The following is a 19,311-nucleotide window of genomic DNA, read 5'->3' as shown; positions in this document are numbered from 1 at the left end:
TAACTGGAGTTTCTTAACTCTTCCTGTGCTGGAAACAATATTAGACTTGTGTCTCTGCTCCTAATGTTTTATTTCTTAGCTGTATTTTTATTTTTCTTTAGTGTCTCTTTAAAGAGAACCCGAGGTGTGTTTAAAGAATGTTATCTGCATACAGAGGCTGGGTCTGCCTATACAGCCCAGCCTCTGTTGCTATCCCAAACCCCCCTAAGGTCCCCCTGCACTCTGCAATCCCTCATAAATCACAGCCGTGCTGTGAGGCTGTGTTTACATCTGTAGTGTCAGTGTCAGCTGCTCCCCGCCTCCTGCATAGCTCCGGTCCCTGCCCCTGTCACTTCCCTCCAATCAGCAGGGAGGGAAGGGATGCAGGCGGGGACTGGAGTTCTGCAGGAGGCGGGGAGAGCAGCAGACTGACACTATAGAGATAAACACAGCCAGCTCTGACAAGCTGTTTGTCAGCAGGGTTCTCTTTAATATGTATTTCCTGTATACTGGAGGTTATTGAAGTTCCTCTAAAAACAAGTATTTCTATCTGTTTTCTTGATTCTGCCATACATTTTCTGCCCCTCCGGGTATTGGGGCATTTGCGAGTGGTTCCCTTGTCAGTGTTTTGCGTCGCTGTGGCTCAGTGCGTTTCTCTGCAGAAGGGTTTTTTTCCCTCAGTGTTCTCGTCTGATATAACAGATATGTTTTCCAGTTTCTTTGCTTCTTCGTATGATATTCTACATTCACCATGGCAACCTCAGTGGGCAGTTAGAGAGCGCTGAACATTTCCCATGTCGGAGTAGCGGTTTGATTGGGTTTACCTGAAGCTGCCACAAGGTTGCCACCAAATAGAGCTCAGGTCCTAATCCTTGCTAAACGCATGCCTGAGGCCAGTATAACTAGCGATGTCTCCCCTCAGCCAGAGGACTTGCAGGTCATTCACTTACACATACTTCTTTTCTAAAGCTGATTACTCTCCTTTACTTTGATACCTTGTTATTGTACTTTAACCCCATAAATACTATCCTCTGGAATTCATATATCTGGCCTGTCTACCCTCTATAATTGATTTGTACTGTTCTTACTTTATGTTCAGTCCCACAGGGACGATATCAATGCTTCTTGCACACTATGTTTTGCCAAAAACTTCAATAAAATAATTTTGAAACGAAAGCTGATTGCTCTCCACCTGACGGGTCCAGCGGCGTACCCTTGACGATGAGCGTTCAGCAATTCCTTTACCTGTTCGTGGCGGGCGCAAACTGCGATCGCGGTATTTTGTGTGGAGTCATCGGGGATCTTAAAGGGAAGTCGGGGGAAAAATGAGCTGAACTTGCCCAGGCCTTCTAATGGTCCCCCGCAGACATCCTGTGCCTGCACAGCCACTCACCTATGCTCCGCCCCTCTCCCCCCGCAGACATCCTGTGCCTGCGCAGCCACTCACCTATGCTCCGCCCCTCTCCCCCCGCAGACATCCTGTGCCCGCGCAGCCACTCACCGATGCTCCGTTCCCCGCAGACATTCTGTGCCTGCGCAGCCACTTACCGATGCTCCGCCCCCCACAGACATTCTGTGCCCGCGCAGCCACTCACCGATGCTCCGCCCCCCGCAGACATCCTGTGCCCGCGCAGCCACTCACCAATGCTCCGGCCCCGCCTCACTTCTGAGATTTCAGACTTTATAGTCTGAAAACCACTGTGCCTGCGTTGCTGTGTCCTCGCTCCCCCTGATGTCACCAGGAGCGTACTGCGCAGGTGCAGACTGTACTGCGCCTGTGCAACACACTCCTGGTGACATCAGCCGGGGCGAGGACACGGCAACGCAGGCACAGTGGTTTTCAGACTATAAAGTCTGAAATTCCAGAAGTGAACCGGAGGCGGGGATGGAGCATCGGTGAGTGGCTGCACGGGCACAGGATGTCTGCGGGGGGGGGGGGGGGGGCGCGGAGCATCGGAGAGTGGCTGCGCGGGCACAGGATGTCTGCGGGGGGCGGAGCATCGGTAAGTGGCTGCGCAGGCACAGAATGTCTGCGGGGGGCGGAGCATCGGTAAGTGGCTGCGCAGGCACAGAATGTCTGCGGGGGGCGGAGCATCGGTGAGTGCCCCCCCTACAGTAGTCCTTTAAAGATCCGATCTGTTGTTATCGGCGTGTCACTAAACGTCCGCATGATCGCGCACCTGTACCCACGTCGCGAGATCACTGAAACGCTTGACTCTCAAAATATCGCCGGTGGTCGGGAAAATCACGTGGTGGGTATGGGCATTTAAACAGAAGAGAAAATATCCCAGCAGCAGAGCAGATATTAGAGGACCTGTAGTAAAAATAACATGATGAATAAAAATGCATATGTTTTACAATATTAAGATTATTTAGTCAGTGTTTGCCCATTGTAAAATCTTTCCACTCCCTGATTTACATTCTGAAATGTATCACTGGTGGTGATCTGTATGGAATGTTCGTTACTGAGAGTTCTATGCACAGAGAGAGATATTGCTTTCTTGGCAGCTGGAAAAGCTGTTATTTCCCACAATGCAACGAGGTTCACGGACAGGAAACTGTCAGGACCATGGGCATGACCTCACACAAGATCTGGCTTCCACCGTCTTCTCTGACTAGATGCTGAGCCGGTTATCTCCCCATCTCTCCCCATCTAATGTCACTGCTGTCTCAGCGTTCCACACAGCTTCCCTTGGAGTAGGTATGCTGCATCTGGTCTGTTTCACAGGAGATTTTTAGACTGGGAGGGAATCGGATTAGTATTTCAAATTGTGAAAAACTTGTATAGCTGTGCAATGTTTGCAGTTTACCTCCACGCCTATATACAGTACTTTGCATAGGAGGCATGTCGCACGGAACAGGAAGCAGGCATGACTATTGAGATCGGGAACAATCTTGTCACTAATGGAAACATCATTGCACTGTTTCCATCAGTTTAAAAGCACCTAGCGTTTGGCGATGTGGTTTGGATTGGAGTTTCTTTGCAAAACACTGTCGGCGGAAAACAGCCCTCATGGAGTTAATGCAAACAGGAAAAACTGCTGCGCACGGTTTTCAGTCGAGTGAAAGTTGAATCGCACCAGTGTGAAAAGGGCATTGCGAAACCGCATGTGCTTCAAAAATCGCCTGCAGTCTTAGCAGGCTGCAGCTCTTCAGACACCACATGCAGTATGAACGGGCTGCAGCTCTTTAGACATCGCATGCAGTGTGAGCAGGCTGCAGCTCTCCAGACACCGCATGCAGCAGCTCTCCAGACACCGCATGCAGTGTGATCAGGCTGCAGCTCTCCAGACATAACATGCAAGGTGAGCAGGCTGCAGCTCTCCAGACACCGCATGCAGCAGCTCTCCAGACATCGCATGCAGTGTGAGCAGGCTGCAGCTCTCCAGACACCGCATGCAGTGTGAGCAGGCTGCAGCTCTCCAGACACCGCATGGAGCAGCTCTCCAGACACCGCATGCAGTGTGAGCAGGCTGCAGCTCTCCAGACACCGCATGCAGTGTGAGCAGGCTGCAGCTCTCCAGACACTGCATGCAGTGTGAGCAGGCTGCAGCTCTCCAGACACCGCATGGAGCAGCTCTCCAGACACCGCATGCAGTGTGAGCAGGCTGCAGCTCTCCAGACACCGCATGCAGTGTGATCAGGCTGCAGCTCTCCAGACATAACATGCAAGGTGAGCAGGCTGCAGCTCTCCAGACACCGCATGCAGCAGCTCTCCAGACATCGCATGCAGTGTGAGCAGGCTGCAGCTCTCCAGACACCGCATGCAGTGTGAGCAGGCTGCAGCTCTCCAGACACCGCATGGAGCAGCTCTCCAGACACCGCATGCAGTGTGAGCAGGCTGCAGCTCTCCAGACACCGCATGCAGTGTGAGCAGGCTGCAGCTCTCCAGACACCGCATGCAGCAGCTCTCCAGACACCGCATGCAGTGTGAGCAGGCTGCAGCTCTCCAGACACCGCATGCAGTGTGAGCAGGCTGCAGCTCTCCAGACACCGCATGCAGTGTGAGCAGGCTGCAGCTCTCCAGACACCGCATGCAGTGTGAGCAGGCTGCAGCTCTCCAGACACCGCATGCAGTGTGAGCAGGCTGCAGCTCTCCAGACACCGCATGCAGTGTGAGCAGGCTGCAGCTCTCCAGACACCGCATGCAGTGTGAGGCAGGCTGCAGCTCTCTAGACACCGCATGCAGTGTGAGCGGGCTGCAGCTCTCCAGACACAGCATGCAGTGTGAGCAGGCTGCAGCTCTCCAGACACCGCATGCAGTGGGAACGGGCTGCAGCTCTCCCGGTACGCTGGAGTGTTTTTCTCCTCTGATATGACTTCTGCTGTAATATTAATTTAGCATTGCCTGACGTTCTGATGATGAAGTGTAAACTCCCGGGCTAGACAGTTTGTTGGACAGCATCCAGGTTTATTTTGGGTGTCTGGCTGTATTAATGTGCAGAGAATTTTCACGTGGAACGTTTAGATGTCAAAGTTCAGTTTAAAAAAAGAAAAAAAAGTCCTGTCCTGTAATGTCGCTGGACTGTGGTTTGCGGTAGTACCAGCCGGACCACGGCAGGTTAGGTCTGGCTTTGCAATACACCCTGCCACGTTCCTGCCTGGAGGTAATGTTTACTGATGCTATCTCTCCACAGCAGCGCTCCGTTCATCTTTGTTTGTCACTAAACTCCTCTGTGTGCTCCACAACTAGGTGATGATTGGAGGGCACACAGGCCGGTTGTGGCCCAATTATACGAGTGATCGATCCGCCGCGATCCCGAGTGCCATGGCCTGAGACGCGTTTGTATTGGCATAGTACGGAGTTCGAACTCTGCGTTATGAAAAGTGGATAGAAACATTGATCTTTCAGCTCTGTATTTCTAGCTGCTCTAAAGAAAAAAAAAAAAGTATGTAAATGTAGGTGGACCTGTCATGTGATCAATCGATAGATTTACGATTGCTTCCAATTTATAAACTGACAAGTTTGTGCATGTTAATGATGGATTCGGTGGCGGTGAAAGTCGTCAGGATCCCATACACCAGCTTATATCCCACAGCAGATTGGTCACTATGATCGATGCCCTGACATTGCCCGCCTGATAAGTTTGATCCATTTCTGACCGAAATTGACTGAAATTATGGTTGGTGTAGACGGAAGATCTTGTCTTGCCGTTTCCTCCCATGTTAGATTGTCCGTCCAGCCTCGGGGTTTCTTGGTGACATGAATTGTTCAGTATAGAATGTGACGTCCAGCAGAAAACGTGTCAGCGATATATTAATGACTGATTATAAATTAACCCTCTCTCCTCCTTGTGTTCTTTCCGGCAGGCGGTCAGTTGGAGCTTCCCCTTGCATGCGGCTTATCCGGAGCCTCTGAAGATGAACGTCACCAAGGGCGGCCTGGTGCTCTTCTCCGCCAATTCCAACGCCTCCTGCGTAGAGCTGGCCAGGAAGATTGGCGAGTATGTATAAATAACTCCTCCCCCAATTCTATCCCCTCCCCCACCAATTCCAACGCCTCCTGCGCAGAGCTGGCCAGGAAGATTGGCGAGTACGTATAACCCCGCCCCTAATTCTATCCCCTCCCTGCCAATTCCAACACCTCCTGCATAGAGCTGGCCAGGAAGATTGGTGAGTATGTATAAATAACCCCGCCCCCAATTCTAACTCCTCCCCTGCCAATTCCAACGCCTCCTGCGTAGAGCTGACCAGGAAGATTGGCGAGTATGTATAACCCCGCCCCTAATTCTATCCCCTCCCTGCCAATTCCAACACCTCCTGCGTAGAGCTGGCCAGGAAGATTGGCGAGTACATATAAATAGCCACGCCCCCAATTCTAACCCCCCCCCCCCTGCCAATTCCAGCGCCTCCTGCGTAGAGCTGGCCAGGAAGATTGGCGAGTATGTATAAATAACCCCTCCCCCAATTCTATCCCCTCCCCCACCAATTCCAACGCCTCCTGCGTAGAGCTGGCCAGGAAGATTGGCGAGTACGTATAACCCCGCCCCTAATTCTATCCCCTCCCTGCCAATTCCAACACCTCCTGCATAGAGCTGGCCAGGAAGATTGGTGAGTATGTATAAATAACCCCTCCCCCCAATTCTATCCCCTCCCCTGCCAATTCCAACGCCTCCTGCATAGAGCTGGCCAGGAAGATTGGTGAGTATGTATAAATAACCCCTCCCCTGCCAATTCCAACGCCTCCTGCGTAGAGCTGGCCAGGAAGATTGGCGAGTACGTATAACCCCGCCCCTAATTCTATCCCCTCCCTGCCAATTCCAACACCTCCTGCATAGAGCTGGCCAGGAAGATTGGCGAGTATGTATAAATAACCCCGCCCCCAATTCTAGCCCCTCCCCTGCCAATTCCAACGCCTCCTGCGTAGAGCTGGCCAGGAAGATTGGGGAGTATGTATAAATAACCCCGCCCCAATTCTAGCCCCTCCCCTGCCAATTCCAACGCATCCTGCATAGAGCTGGCCAGGAAGATTGGCAAGTATGTATAAATAACCCCGCCCCCAATTCTAGCCCCTCCCCTGCCAATTCCAACACCTCCTGCGTAGAGCTGGCCAGGAAGATTGGGGAGTATGTATAAATAACCCCGCCCCAATTCTAGCCCCTCCCCTGCCAATTCCAACGCATCCTGCATAGAGCTGGCCAGGAAGATTGGCGAGTATGTATAAATAACCCCGCCCCCAATTCTAGCCCTTCCCCTGCCTATTCCAACGCCTCCTGCATAGAGCTGGCCAGGAAGATTGGCGAGTACGTATAAATAACCCCTCCCCCAATTCTATCCCCTCCCCTGCCAATTCCAACGCCTCCTGCGTAGAGCTGGCCAGGAAGATTGGCAAGTATGTATAAATAGCACCTCCCCAATTTCTAACCCCTCCCCTGGCCAGGAAGATTGGCAAGTACCTATAAAAAACCCCGCCCCAATGCTAACCCCTCCCTGCCAAGTCCAACACCTCCTGCGTAGAGCTGGCCAGGAAGATTGGTGAGTATGTATAAATAGCCCCTCCCCCACCAATTCCAACACCTGCATAGAGCTGGCCAGGAGGATTGACGAGTACATATAGTCCCTCCCCCAATTCTAACCCCTCCCCCGCCAATTCCAACGCCTTCTGCGTAGAGCTGGCCAGGAAGATTGGAGTGTACGTATAAATAACCCTGCCCCCAATTCTAGCCCCTCCCCTGCCAATTCCAACGCCTCCTGCATAGAGTTGGCCAGGAAGATTGGCTAGTATGTATAAATATCCCCTCCCCCAATTCTAGCCCTCCCCCCACCAATTCCAACGCCTCCTGCGTAGAGCTGGCCAGGAAGATTGGCAAGTATGTATAAATAGCACCTCCCCAATTCTAACCCCTCCCCCTGGCCAGGAAGATTGACAAGTACCTATAAATAACTCCGCCCCAATGCTAACCCCTCCCCCACCAATTCCAACACCTCCTGCATAGAGCTGGCCAGGAGGATTGACGAGTACATATAAATAGTCCCTCCCCCAATTCCAACCCCTCCCCCGCCAATTCCAACGCCTCCTGCGTAGAGCTGGCCAGGAAGATTGGCGCGTATGAGAGAGCCTAAGCGCTTTGAGTCCTATGGGAGAAAAGCGCTATAGAAATGTTATTTAGTTGTATTTATAAAGCGCCAACATATTACACAGCGCTGATACCTCCCCCCTCCCCCCCCCTCTCTTTCTCGGTGTATTCCAATGTATAAATACCCCCTCTCCCAATGCTTACCCCTCCTGCATCCAGCTGGCCTGGAAGGTTGGCGAGTGCGTGTGAGTTTTCCTTCCCCAGGGAACGTGTGCGTTATCTGCATGCTGACCTTGTCTCCACACCTGGAGATCAGCACACGTGTGAACATGCAGGCAGAGCGCTGATAATGCCTTGCTATTATTATCTACTCCTGCTGTTCACACGGTGCTGGCGTATCCTGCGGCGCTGCTCAGAGTCCAGATACAGGGAGTGCAAATGTGGAGGGTGAGCAAACACCCTATACAGAAAACACAGCGACAACGGGGGCCCTGATGCTGCAGTATGTCACAATACAAGGTAATTGGTAGGAAAAGAGAAGGTGGTACTCGCATCAGACATTTCTGGGCCCCATCCTGGGAAAACCTATTGGTCCCCCCCTCATTCCCCTCCCCCCATATTTAAGGTGAACCCCCTATTTTTAAGGTGGTCGTCAGCGATGAGCAAAGCGCTGTGACACATGTAATCCTATGGTATCACTCTCACTGCGGTGCTTGAGTAGCCCTTGCTATTTGCAAATTATAAATGCGCTGTATGCAGCATTTTCTCCGCTATTGCAATGTTTCTCATTCACCGAAATTGGAATGGCATAGCACAAGCATGACAAAATCACAATGCAAAATTGCCTGGTCGAGGTGAACACAGCCCCACCCGCTGACAGTGCATTCTGTGCCAGACTTGCAGCTGGGGCCCATGTGTGTGGCATTGTTTGCTGGGCCCCAGACTCACCCGGGCCCCACACAGCAGTCCCACCTATGCTGCCCTGAAGGCGGCCCTGCAAACCAACCACTACAAGCAGGTGGAGATGCAGGAACCAGACTCCACTCGGGTACCCAGACAGACTGGGTGCAGTCGTGCTCTTGCTGCAAAAACAACCAAATGGTCCTGGATGTGGCCGGGCCACTGGGGGCCAAAGCTGCACCCCTCCAAAGGAGGCTGAAAAGCACAAAGGGGGGAAAAGAGGAGCCTAAGGATATGATAAAACTACGATATACAGATAAAATAAGAAAAAATAAAGTGGCTTCCCTCAACGAAGACAAATTTAGAAGCACAAAATGCTCGTGATTCCCAAATAATGGAAGTCCCACGATTTCACACTCCCGGAACAATCGTAATTTGGCTGTGCTGCAAGAGGAAACCGGGATCATGTGACCTGACCTCAGGGATCATGTGACCTGACCTCAGGGATCATGTGACCTCAGTCACTTACACAGTGGCTCCTCACAGGGATCATGTGATCTGACTTCAGGGATCATGTGATCTGACTTCAGGGATCATGTGATCTGACTTCAGGGATCATGTGACCTCATTCACTTACACAGTGGCTCTTCACAGGGATCATGTGACCTGACCTCAGGGATCATGTGACCTCAGTGTTACAGTGGCTCCTCACAGGGATCATGTGACTTGATCTTCTACATGCAGAGCCAGGACAAGGTCCTTCAGCACCCAAGGCTGAGACAGCAAAGTGCGCCCCTCCATCCCTCCCACCCCAGCCTTCACACGCTGATTGCTATTAGACTTAAGCTGACCATACACTGGCCCGATTTGCGCCCGTTTCGACAGCAGATTCGATCACTGGGATCGAATCTGCTGCCAATCGTTCACGCTACACGCCGAATTTCGATCCATTTCGTCCGATCCCGTCGATCGCGCCGTGCGGAAAATAACCGTCGATCTCCCGCAGGTAAAGAGCGCATCGCTAGCGGCGTTCGAGTGCCCGACGACCAACGCAATAGAGCCCGCATACATTACCTGCTCCGCCGGCGCGACTGCCCCCCGGTCACCGCTGCTCCGTCTCCGCTCTGGTCTCCAGGTCCGGCATGCCTCACTTCTTCTAGCCCGGCAGTAGAGCGCCCTCTACTGTTTAAACTTCCTGCCGGGCTAGAAGAAGTGAGGCATGCCGGACCTGGAGACCAGAGCGCAGACAGAGCAGCGGTGACCGGGGGACTGGAGTCGCGCCGGCAGAGCAGGTAATGTATGCGGGCGGGCGGGGGCAGCAGCACCACCACCACAGATTGTGAACGGTTTCAGGCTGAAATTGGTTCACAATCTGTTTGCTGTAAAGGTAGCCATACGATCCCTCTCTGATCAGATTCGATCAGAGAGGGATCTATCTGTTGGTCGAATCTGATGGCAAATCGACCAGTGTATGGCCACCTTAAGAGGTGCCCCAGGGCACCCAACACCTTAATCTCTAGTTATCTGGCTTGCAGTCACTGCCATCTATCCCCTTTTCTTATTTCTTTCTGCTTCAAACACAATTGGGAATGACAGCTGAATGAATTGTGCGCCCCCTCCTACACTGCGCCCTGAGGCTGGAGCCTCTCCAGCCTCTCCCTCTGCCCGGCCCTGTCTACATGGGTAGTATGTGGAAGCATTTGCAGCCATTGGCCGTTACTCTCCGTCCTCAGGGAACGATTAGCGGTAAGGTTAGCTGTGAGGTAGGCTGCCCGTAGCTGAGCTGTAATGAGATTTTCTTCTTGTTGCAGGCGGTTGGGGATTGAGCTGGGGAAGGTCCTCGTGTACCAGGAGCCAAACAGAGGTGAGCCTCTCCTGTGACAGCTGCGCGGTGTCCTGCGGTCAGAGATGTGTGGAGACTGTCGGGGATTCTGCAGGCCTGACAATGACTGGAGAAGACCACTCATTATCGCTTTGTGATGGCATGAGGGTCTGAGGTTCATGCCGATTGGTGAAAGTCCTGGCGTGCAATGCCTGTACTCGCCACTTACCCGCTCTATTGCCGGCAGCACCCCCTCCTCCTGATGAGGGGCATCCATGGAGTTTCTGTAGCCTCCTCTGATTCAAGGAGAACAGACACATGCATGTGATATCACACGCCAGGGCTTTCACCAGCACCAGAGGAGATTGTAGGAAACTGAGCCACGTGCACCTTGCTGATAGAGATATTCACAGGACAGCTGAAGGGAGAAGGGTATAGAGGCTGACCTATTTATTACCCTTTAACCAATACCAGTTGCCTGGCTGTCCTGCTGATCCTCTGCCTCTAATATTATTTTAGAATAGCCCCTGAACAAGCATGCAGCAGATCAGGTGCTCTGACTGAAGTGTGACTAGATTAGCTGTATGCATTTTCCTGGTGTGTGATTCAGACACTACTGCGGCCAGAGATCAGCAGGACAGCCAGGCAACTGGTTTTGTTTAACAGGAAATAAACATGAAAGCCTCCATATCTTCCTTTTAAAGTTCAACTGAATGTGCTTTGCTTGTTATAATTCATGTTTTATGAAATGTTAAGACACCAACACGGGTTGTATTTTTTTCATTGTGTACTTGTTCTCCTGCTATTAGGCCTGGCACCCACTAGCAGCACATTTCTAATCGCTAGTGATATGTAAAGCTCTTGCTAATGCTATGGGGGATTATTATAAAATCACATCCCTCTAGTGCAGTGATGGCTAACCCTGACACTCCAGCTGTGGTGGAACTACAAGTCCCATGAGGCATTGCAATACTCTGACAGCTCGAAGCATAACTCGGGGAGGCAGAGGCATGATGGGATTTGTAGTTTTGTCACAGCTGGAGTGCCAAGGTTAGCCATCACTGCTCTAGTGGGATCACACCCATTGCATTACATTAGCAAGAGCCGTTCACATCACAAAGCACCCAGAAATGCGCTGCTAGTGGGCCCCAGGCCTAAAGGTATGTCTTGTGAGGGAGCTTTTTATACATGCGCTATCCAGAGCTATTGTAATTCAAAGCACACCTGAGGTGAGAGAGATGGGCTGCCATATTTATTTCCTTTTAAACAATGCACATTGCCTGGCTGTCCTGCTGACCCTTTGCCTCTAATACATTTAGCCATAGCCCCTGAACAAGCATGCAGCAGATCAGGTGCTCTGACTGAAGTCAGACTGGATTAGCTGCATTCTTGTTTCAGGTGTGTGATTCAGCAACTACTGCAGCCAAAGAGATCAGCAGGACAGCCAGGCAACTGGTATTGTTTAACTGGAAATACATATGGCAGCCTTTCATATCCCTCTCGGTCCAGGTGTCCTTTACTGTCGGGAGAACTTAGCTTAGGAGATGTCTGCAGTATCTAAAGCCGTGTGCGGGCTGTCGATAACGACCCCCGCAGCTGCTAATCAGGTGTGTACAGAGACCCCCGACCACCACACTCGGATCAAGTCACCCCAGTGATGGCCAATTCTTGTGTGCATGCCGCCCCCCTCCTTGTCTGCAGTGTGACATCACACAGTGCTGTGGCGACCCCCTCTCCATAGCAACAGAACACATTGTCCGCTGTACACCTGACTCACATCTGTGCAGCCTGGACCAGCGGTGTCTCCCAAGGGGATCAGGTCCCTGAGGGGCGACATCCATCAAAGCTGTGTACGCACTTCAACTGAAACACGACAAAGGTGTAATCAGAGGCTGCTGGAAAGCTGTTTGTTCTCAGATTCAGTGTAAAAAGGAAAAATTGCAATCGCAACGCATTGAAACCAGCATGCTGCTAATCCAGTCACCTGATCTGCATGCTTGTTCAGGGGCTATGGCTAAAAGTATTATAGGCAGAGGATCAGCAGGTGAGCCAGGCAATCTGCATTACTTAAAAGGAAAAAAAATATGGCAGCCTCCATATCCCTTTAACATCATGTTTCCTTTTAAAGGACACCTGAATTGAGAGGGATATGGACACTGCCATATTTACTTCCTGTTAAACAATACCAGTTGCCTGGCTGCCCTGCTGATTTATTTGGCTGCAATTGTGTCTGAATCACACACCTGAAACAAGCATGCAGCTAATCCAGTCACACTTCAGTCACCTGATCTGCTGCATGCTTGTTCAGGGGCTGTGGCTAAATGTATTAGATGCAGAGGATCTACAGGACAGCCAGGCAATCTGCATTGTTTAATAATTTATCAGCCTACATATCCTTCTCACTTGTGTGTTAAGCGGATGACAGAACCTTTATGACACAGGAGCTGGAAGCCCTTTATGCAGAATTAATGTCGGTGGTGTCAGCTCGGTACATTAACCCCATTAGCCTATCCTGCGAATCGCGCACACGTAAAATGACGTCACCCAATCAATATTTAATGGATAACGTGCCATCATGTCCTGCCGCGACCTGCAGAACAGCTGCTGGACGGATTTATTTAATCTGCATAACGAAGTGATGGCTTGCTTCGTTAGTAAATTAAAAAACCTCCACATCAGCCCCGCCCCTCCGGCATTCGTTATCCCGCGGTCGTGCATCGTGATTGGCAGCGGGATGATTAAGTCTGGCTGCTCCGGTGACCTTGATTGGGAGCCGCACAGATGGACCCTGCAGCTCTGGCATAGCCGGCGTCCGTATGTGTCTCTCTGCCGGCCTTGTGACTCCACAGCAGAGAAATAAACCCGTCTCTGGCAGCTCGCTATCTCTCCTGCGCTGTCACCAGATGTTTCTCATTCCTCCCAGCTGTGTGTGTGCCAAGAACGAGAGCCATCGCCCTCCTTACATGCACCACACACCCTCCGACTACCAGCTCACCACCCTCCGACTACCCGCTCGCCACCCTCCGACTACCCGCTCGCCACCCTCCGACTACCCGCTCTCCCCCCTCCGACTACCCGCTCTCCCCCCTCCGACTACCCGCTCTCCCCCCTCTCCCCCCTCCCGACTTCCCGCTCTCCCCCTCCCGACTACCCGCTCACCACCCTCCGACTACCCGCTCGCCACCCTCCGACTACCCGCTCTCCCCCCTCCGACTACCCGCTCTCCCCCCTCTCCCCCCTCCCGACTTCCCGCTCTCCCCCTCCCGACTACCCGCTCTCCCCCCTCCGACTACCCGCTCTCCCCCCTCTCCCCCCTCCCGACTTCCCGCTCTCCCCCTCCCGACTACCCGCTCTCCACCCTCCCGACTACCCGCTCACTCCACGCACCGCACACCCTCCCACTACCAGCATGGAATCTATTGAAAATCGATCGAACTGCAGTAATCTACGGTTCGATTCTATGCAGTGTTACAGGCCGTTGATTGGCCGCCGCTCCTGTCCTGCCCCTGATCGACCAATATCTTCCCTCCTGTCCGATCAATGCTTTCTGACCATTTTTAGGCCCAAATTGGTTAATTAAGCGTTTTTGTGGCGTTGAATCCCAGCAGATCCACAGTGATCGAATCTGCCCAATTAAATGAGAAAATTGTGTGTTTTGGCTTTATATTCGGCACTTAAAGTGAACCAAGCACCATTTTTAGCACGCAGGACATCTCAATAGCACATTAAAAATGTGTGCCAGCAATGTGGCTCATTCTTTTAAAAAACTTCAATGTGACCTCCTTTTTACATGTGAAAGTTTAGCAGAGACCTTTATTACCGTACTTCGGAGGCCTGTGTGACTGCAGGAGTTTAAGGCAGATAGCGTGAGGTGTGTGATCCTCCTCCTAACGTTTGTCTCTTTCTCTTAACCCACCAGAAACCCGAGTGCAGATTCAGGAGTCTGTGCGGGGGAAGGATGTGTTCATCATACAGACCGTTTCCAAGTAAGTAATCATTACGCTGAGGAGTTCTTATTTTGCACACTCTGGCTACCAATACAGGGATCACTCTTGCTTTCTAAATTAGGGTGGGTACACTGTAGCTGCCTATACTGGAGGGGCTATCTGGCTGCGTATACTGGAGGGGAGGGGCTCTCTGGCTGCGTATACTGGAGGGGAGGGGCTCTCTGGCTGCCTATACTGGAGGGGAGGGGCTCTCTGGCTGCCTATACTGGAGGGGCTATCTGGCTGCGTATACTGGAGGGGAGGGGCTCTCTGGCTGCGTATACTGGAGGGGAGGGGCTCTCTGGCTGCCTATACTGGAGGGGAGGGGCTCTCTGGCTGCCTATACTGGAGGGGCTATCTGGCTGCGTATACTGGAGGGGAGGGGCTCTCTGGCTGCGTATACTGGAGGGGAGGGGCTCTCTGGCTGCCTATACTGGAGGGGCTCTCTGGCTGCCTATACTGGAGGGGAGGGGCTCTCTGGCTGCCTATACTGGAGGGGAGGGGCTCTCTGGCTGCCTATACTGGAGGGGCTCTCTGGCTACCTATACTGGAGGGGAGGGGCTCTCTGGCTGCCTATACTGGAGGGGAGGGGCTCTCTGGCTGCCTATACTGGAGGGGAGGGGCTCTCTGGCTGCCTATACTGGAGGGGCTCTCTGGCTGCCTATACTGGAGGGGAGGGGCTCTCTGGCTGCCTATACTAGGGGGGAGGGGCTCTCTGGCTGCCTATACTGGAGGGGAGGGGCTCTCTGACTACCTGTACTGGAGGGGAGGGGCTCTCCGGCTGCCTGTACTGGAGGGGAGGGGCTCTCTGGCTGCCTATACTGGAGGGGAGGGGCTCTCTGGCTGCCTATACTGGAGGGGCTCTCTGGCTGCCTATACTGGAGGGGAGGGGCTCTCTGACTACCTATACTGGAGGGGAGGGGCTCTCCGGCTGCCTGTACTGGAGGGGAGGGGCTCTCTGGCTGCCTATACTGGAGGGGTGGGGCTCTCTGGCTGCCTATACTGGAGGGGCTCTCTGGCTGCCTGTACTGGAGGGGAGGTGCTCTCTGGCTGCCTATACTGGAGGGGAGGAGCTCTCTGGCTGCCTATACTGGAGGGGAGGGTCTCTCTGGCTGCCTGTACTGGAGGGGAGGGGCTCTCTGGCTGCCTATACTGCAGGGGAGGGTCTCTCTGGCTGCTTATACTGCAGGGGAGGGTCTCTCTGGCTGCCTATACTGGAGGGGAGAGGCTCTCTGGCTGCCTATACTGGAGGGGAGGGGCTCTTTGGCTGCCTATACTGGAGGGGAGGGACTCTCTGGCTGCCAACTGGAGGGGAGGGTCTCTCTGGCTGCCTATACTGGAGGGGAGGGGCTCTCTGGCTGCCTATACTGGAGGGGAGGGGCTCTCTGGCTGCCTATACTGGAAGGGAGGAGCTCTCTGGCTGCCTATACTGGAGGGGCTCTCTGGCTGCCTATACTGGAGGGGAGGGGCTCTCTGGCTGCCTATACTGGAGAGGAGGGGCTCTCTGGCTGCCTATACTGGAGTGGAGGGTCTCTCTGGCTGCCTATACTGGAGGGGAGGGTCTCTCTGGCTGCCTATACTGGAGGGGAGGGTCTCTCTTGCTGCCTATACTGGAGGGGAGGGGCTCTCAGGCTGCCTATACTGGAGGGGAGGAGCTCTCTGGCTGCTTATACTGGAGGGGAGGAGCTCTCTGGCTGCCTATATTTAGCGGTATGATTATTTTTAGAGAGGGAATTGTACCATTTTTAACTTATTCTGGAAAGAATCGCACCGCTAAGGAGATTAAAGCAATACTGAAACCATAAAAAAGCTACTTACCTCTGTAATGTGAAGCCCGGACAGTCCAGACACTTCTATCCTCACACACCGCACCGTTCCAACACTGAGTCCCTCGATGACATCATAGTGCGAGCGCAGCCAATGACAAGTGTGGCCATACTGTGCATGTGCGCCCCCAACAAGGTAAATACCTTTTTTTTTTTTTTTTTTTTTTTTTTTTTGACATCAGGATCCCTTTAAAGGGCACCTGAAGTGAGAGGGGTATGGAGGCTGCCATATTTATTTCCTGTTAGACAAAACCATTTGCCTGGAAGCCCTGCTGATCTCTTTGGCTGCAGTAGTGTCTGAAACACATACCTGAAACAAGCATGCAGCTAATCCAGTCACACTTCAGTCAGCACCTGATCTGCTGCATGCTTGTTCAGGGGCTGTAGTTAAAAGTATTAGAGGCACAGGATCAGCAGGATAGCCAGGAAACCGGTATTGTGTAAAAGGAAATAAATATGGCAGCCTCCATATACCTCTCACGTAAGGTGTTCTTTAAAGTAATCCTGATGTAAGAATAAGATACTTACCTTGTTAGGGGGCCGCACAGGATCAGGATTCCTTTAAAAGGACTCTGAGCAGTACTTTAAATCAAATATGTCACTTACCTGGGGCTTCCTCCAGCCCACCGTAGGCAGCGAGGTTCCTCAGCGTTGTCCTTGCTCTTCTGGGGGCTCTGTTACTGGCGACACCCTGGCCAGGTTTCGGGCCGACACTTCCTGGTTCTGGATGATTGGCGTCATCACGCTGGCCGCTACATGTCAACACAGCGGCTGGCGTGACAGTACTGCGCATGCGTGGTTCAGAGTCAGAAAAACGCGCATGCGCAGTACTGTCACGCCGGCCACCGTGATGACACGTAGCAGCCACCAAGCATCCAGATCCCGGGTGTCGCCGGTAATGGAGCCACCAGTGGGACCCGCCGAAGAGCCAGGAGAACGCCGGGGGACCTCGTAGCCTACGGTGGGCTGGAGGAAGCCCCAGGTAAGTGAAAGTTTTGATTTTAAAGCACTGCTCAGAGTCCCTTTAAGCAGCACGTTGTGTTTGAGTTTCTGGGTTGCGTGTGCTGTAAGCAGTTATGTAGTTCAGTAAAGGAAACCCACACCATTCTCATTCCCCGGGAAACGCGGGAGTCTTTTACAGTTCCAGGGGAGAACAATGATGCTTGTGTTCCACAATCTATATTTAATACAAGGTGGAGGCTCTTAGGCTGCAGCACGTCGTCTTCACCTGCGGGTCTCTCCAGTGTGTGGCTTATGTCAGCATTAATTAAAGCGGAACTGAACTCAGAACTTCCTCTCTGCTCTAAAAGATAAACCACAGCATAATAAACTTTACAGAAAAACATTTCTTTGTTACAGCCGATACAAATCCTGCAATACATCTGCAGTGCGTCTACTTCCTCCTTTCATGGAAGCAGACATATTGTTAACATCCTGTGATTACAAATTAGCTGCTCTGCAGTGACAGGAGAGTCCTGAGTTGACACAGCTGAGAGATCAAATGATACTTGTAATTAGTCACACATGAGGGGGGATTAGACAAGCTAAACTCTCTAAATACATACAGAGTACATTTCTCTGTTTTCCTTCTGTCCTGTGCAAGAGTTCAGCTCCACTTTAAAGAGGAACTCCAGTGAAAATAATGTAATAAAAAAATTGCTTCATTTTTACAATAATTATGTATAAATGATTAAGTCAGTGTTTGCCCATTGTAAAATCTTTCCTCTCCCTGATTTACATTCTGACATTTATCACATGGTGACATTTTTACTGCTGGCAGGTGATGTAGCTGCTGCATGCTTTTTTGGCACTTGGAAACAGCTGTAAGCAGCTATTTCCCACAGTGCAACAAGGTTCACAGACAGGAAGCTGCCAAGAGTACGTACTTTTCTAGTTTCTTGTGGGAGGGGTTTCACCACAATATCAGTCATACAGCGCCCCCTGATGGACTGTTTGTGAAAAGGAATAGATTTCTCATGTAAAAGGGGGTATCGGCTACTGATTGGGATAAAGTTCAATTCTTGGTCGGAGTTTCTCTTTAAATTGACTGAGTATTTGCACAGAGAGCTGTGTAGTAATGTGTAAGCTTCAGGGCCCATTCACACTACGGCGATTAGCGGTCAAATTCCCACTTATCACGAAAGCGCTAGCACAATTGTAACCCTATAGCAGTGATCTCACTGCCGCGATTGCTGCCGATCGCTGGCGTTTTGCTATTAATGGCAATCAAAAAGCATGTTACCTGCAGCATTTTCTCGCGATTCTTGAGCAATCACGATACAGTGCTTATAAAGGTGCTGATCGCAATCGTGAGAGTGTACAAGGATTTTACCACGCTAATTGCAGCAAAATGATAGAGCTAAGTGCTACCGTTTTGCGCTGTTTAAGTGTGACTGGGCCCTAACATTGCTTCTTTACTGATTTCTCACCTTTGGGTTGGTTGCTCATCCTCAGTAAATCCACAGACCAGCAGCTCTAGCCTGGAGACAGCAGTCTGATGAGCGCTTACAGCCGATCTCCCTCACACCGCGGTGCAACGTCTGCTGAAGCCCACACACTGCAGCTGGCCATGTGCTGATGCGGCGGGGAATAAAGTTGCTCCATTCATCATTAAAGAGAAACCGTGACCAAGAATTAGCTGATACCCCCTTTCCCATGAGAAATCTATTACTTTTCACAAACAGACCAACAGGGGGCGCTGTATGGCTGATAATGTGGTGAAACCCCTCCCACAGTGTGATGTTAGTTTCCTGTCTGTGAACCTCATTGCATTGTGGGAAATAACAGCTTTTTCCAACTGCCAAAACAAGCAGCATCTCCTCCCACTGATCTCACCTGCCAGAAGTATGTCACCATGTAATAAATGTCAGAATGTAAATCAGGGAGAGGAAAGATTTTACAATGGGCAAACACCGACTAAATCATTTATACATAATTATTGTAAAAATGAAGCAATTTCTTTATTACATTTTCACTGGAGTTCCTCTTTAACTGGTTGCTATGGTTGGATGATGCCTACCTGATCATCAGCTGGAAAGAGTCCGTCTGTGGGGATCGGGTTCTGTCAATTTAAAATATTACCATTTTGTGGCTGAGCATTTCAAGTTCAAAAACTCCTTGTATAAGCTGTGCACCTTTCCAAACAGATGTATCGGTGGCCATACATTACTCAATGTATGGGCAGATCGACCATGAGACAGATCATATCTGATCAGAGAGGGGTCTGCTGCCTGCCATATAGCATGAATCGATCAGAAATCATCCTACTGGTGGTCACTAAT

The 19,311-nt window shown here is 51.6% G+C and overlaps 1 protein-coding gene across 5 annotated transcripts in view; it reads left to right on the top strand.

Moving 5' to 3' along the window:
* PRPSAP2 (phosphoribosyl pyrophosphate synthetase associated protein 2) overlaps nucleotides 1-19,311 on the top strand; it is a 157,051-nt gene that overhangs the window by 79,587 nt on the left and 58,153 nt on the right. For 2 of the 5 annotated variants that reach the window (XM_068243519.1, XM_068243518.1), the window contains exons 2-4: nucleotides 5,290-5,423; nucleotides 10,208-10,260; nucleotides 14,138-14,204. In XM_068243519.1, the coding sequence (XP_068099620.1) occupies nucleotides 5,341-5,423; nucleotides 10,208-10,260; nucleotides 14,138-14,204 (203 nt within the window). In that variant the 5' untranslated portion in view covers nucleotides 5,290-5,340. Of the gene's footprint in view, nucleotides 1-5,289; nucleotides 5,424-6,154; nucleotides 6,196-6,703; nucleotides 6,723-10,207; nucleotides 10,261-14,137; nucleotides 14,205-19,311 lie in introns of those variants that run through there. The other 3 variants (XM_068243521.1, XM_068243522.1, XM_068243520.1) reach the window with 3 other exon arrangements.

The sequence above is a fragment of the Hyperolius riggenbachi genome, chromosome 7 (assembly GCF_040937935.1).
Source record: "Hyperolius riggenbachi isolate aHypRig1 chromosome 7, aHypRig1.pri, whole genome shotgun sequence".
Taxonomy (NCBI): Eukaryota; Metazoa; Chordata; class Amphibia; order Anura; family Hyperoliidae; genus Hyperolius; species Hyperolius riggenbachi.
Note: the sequence above shows the minus strand (reverse complement) of the source record. Positions and strands in the feature narration are given on the sequence as shown.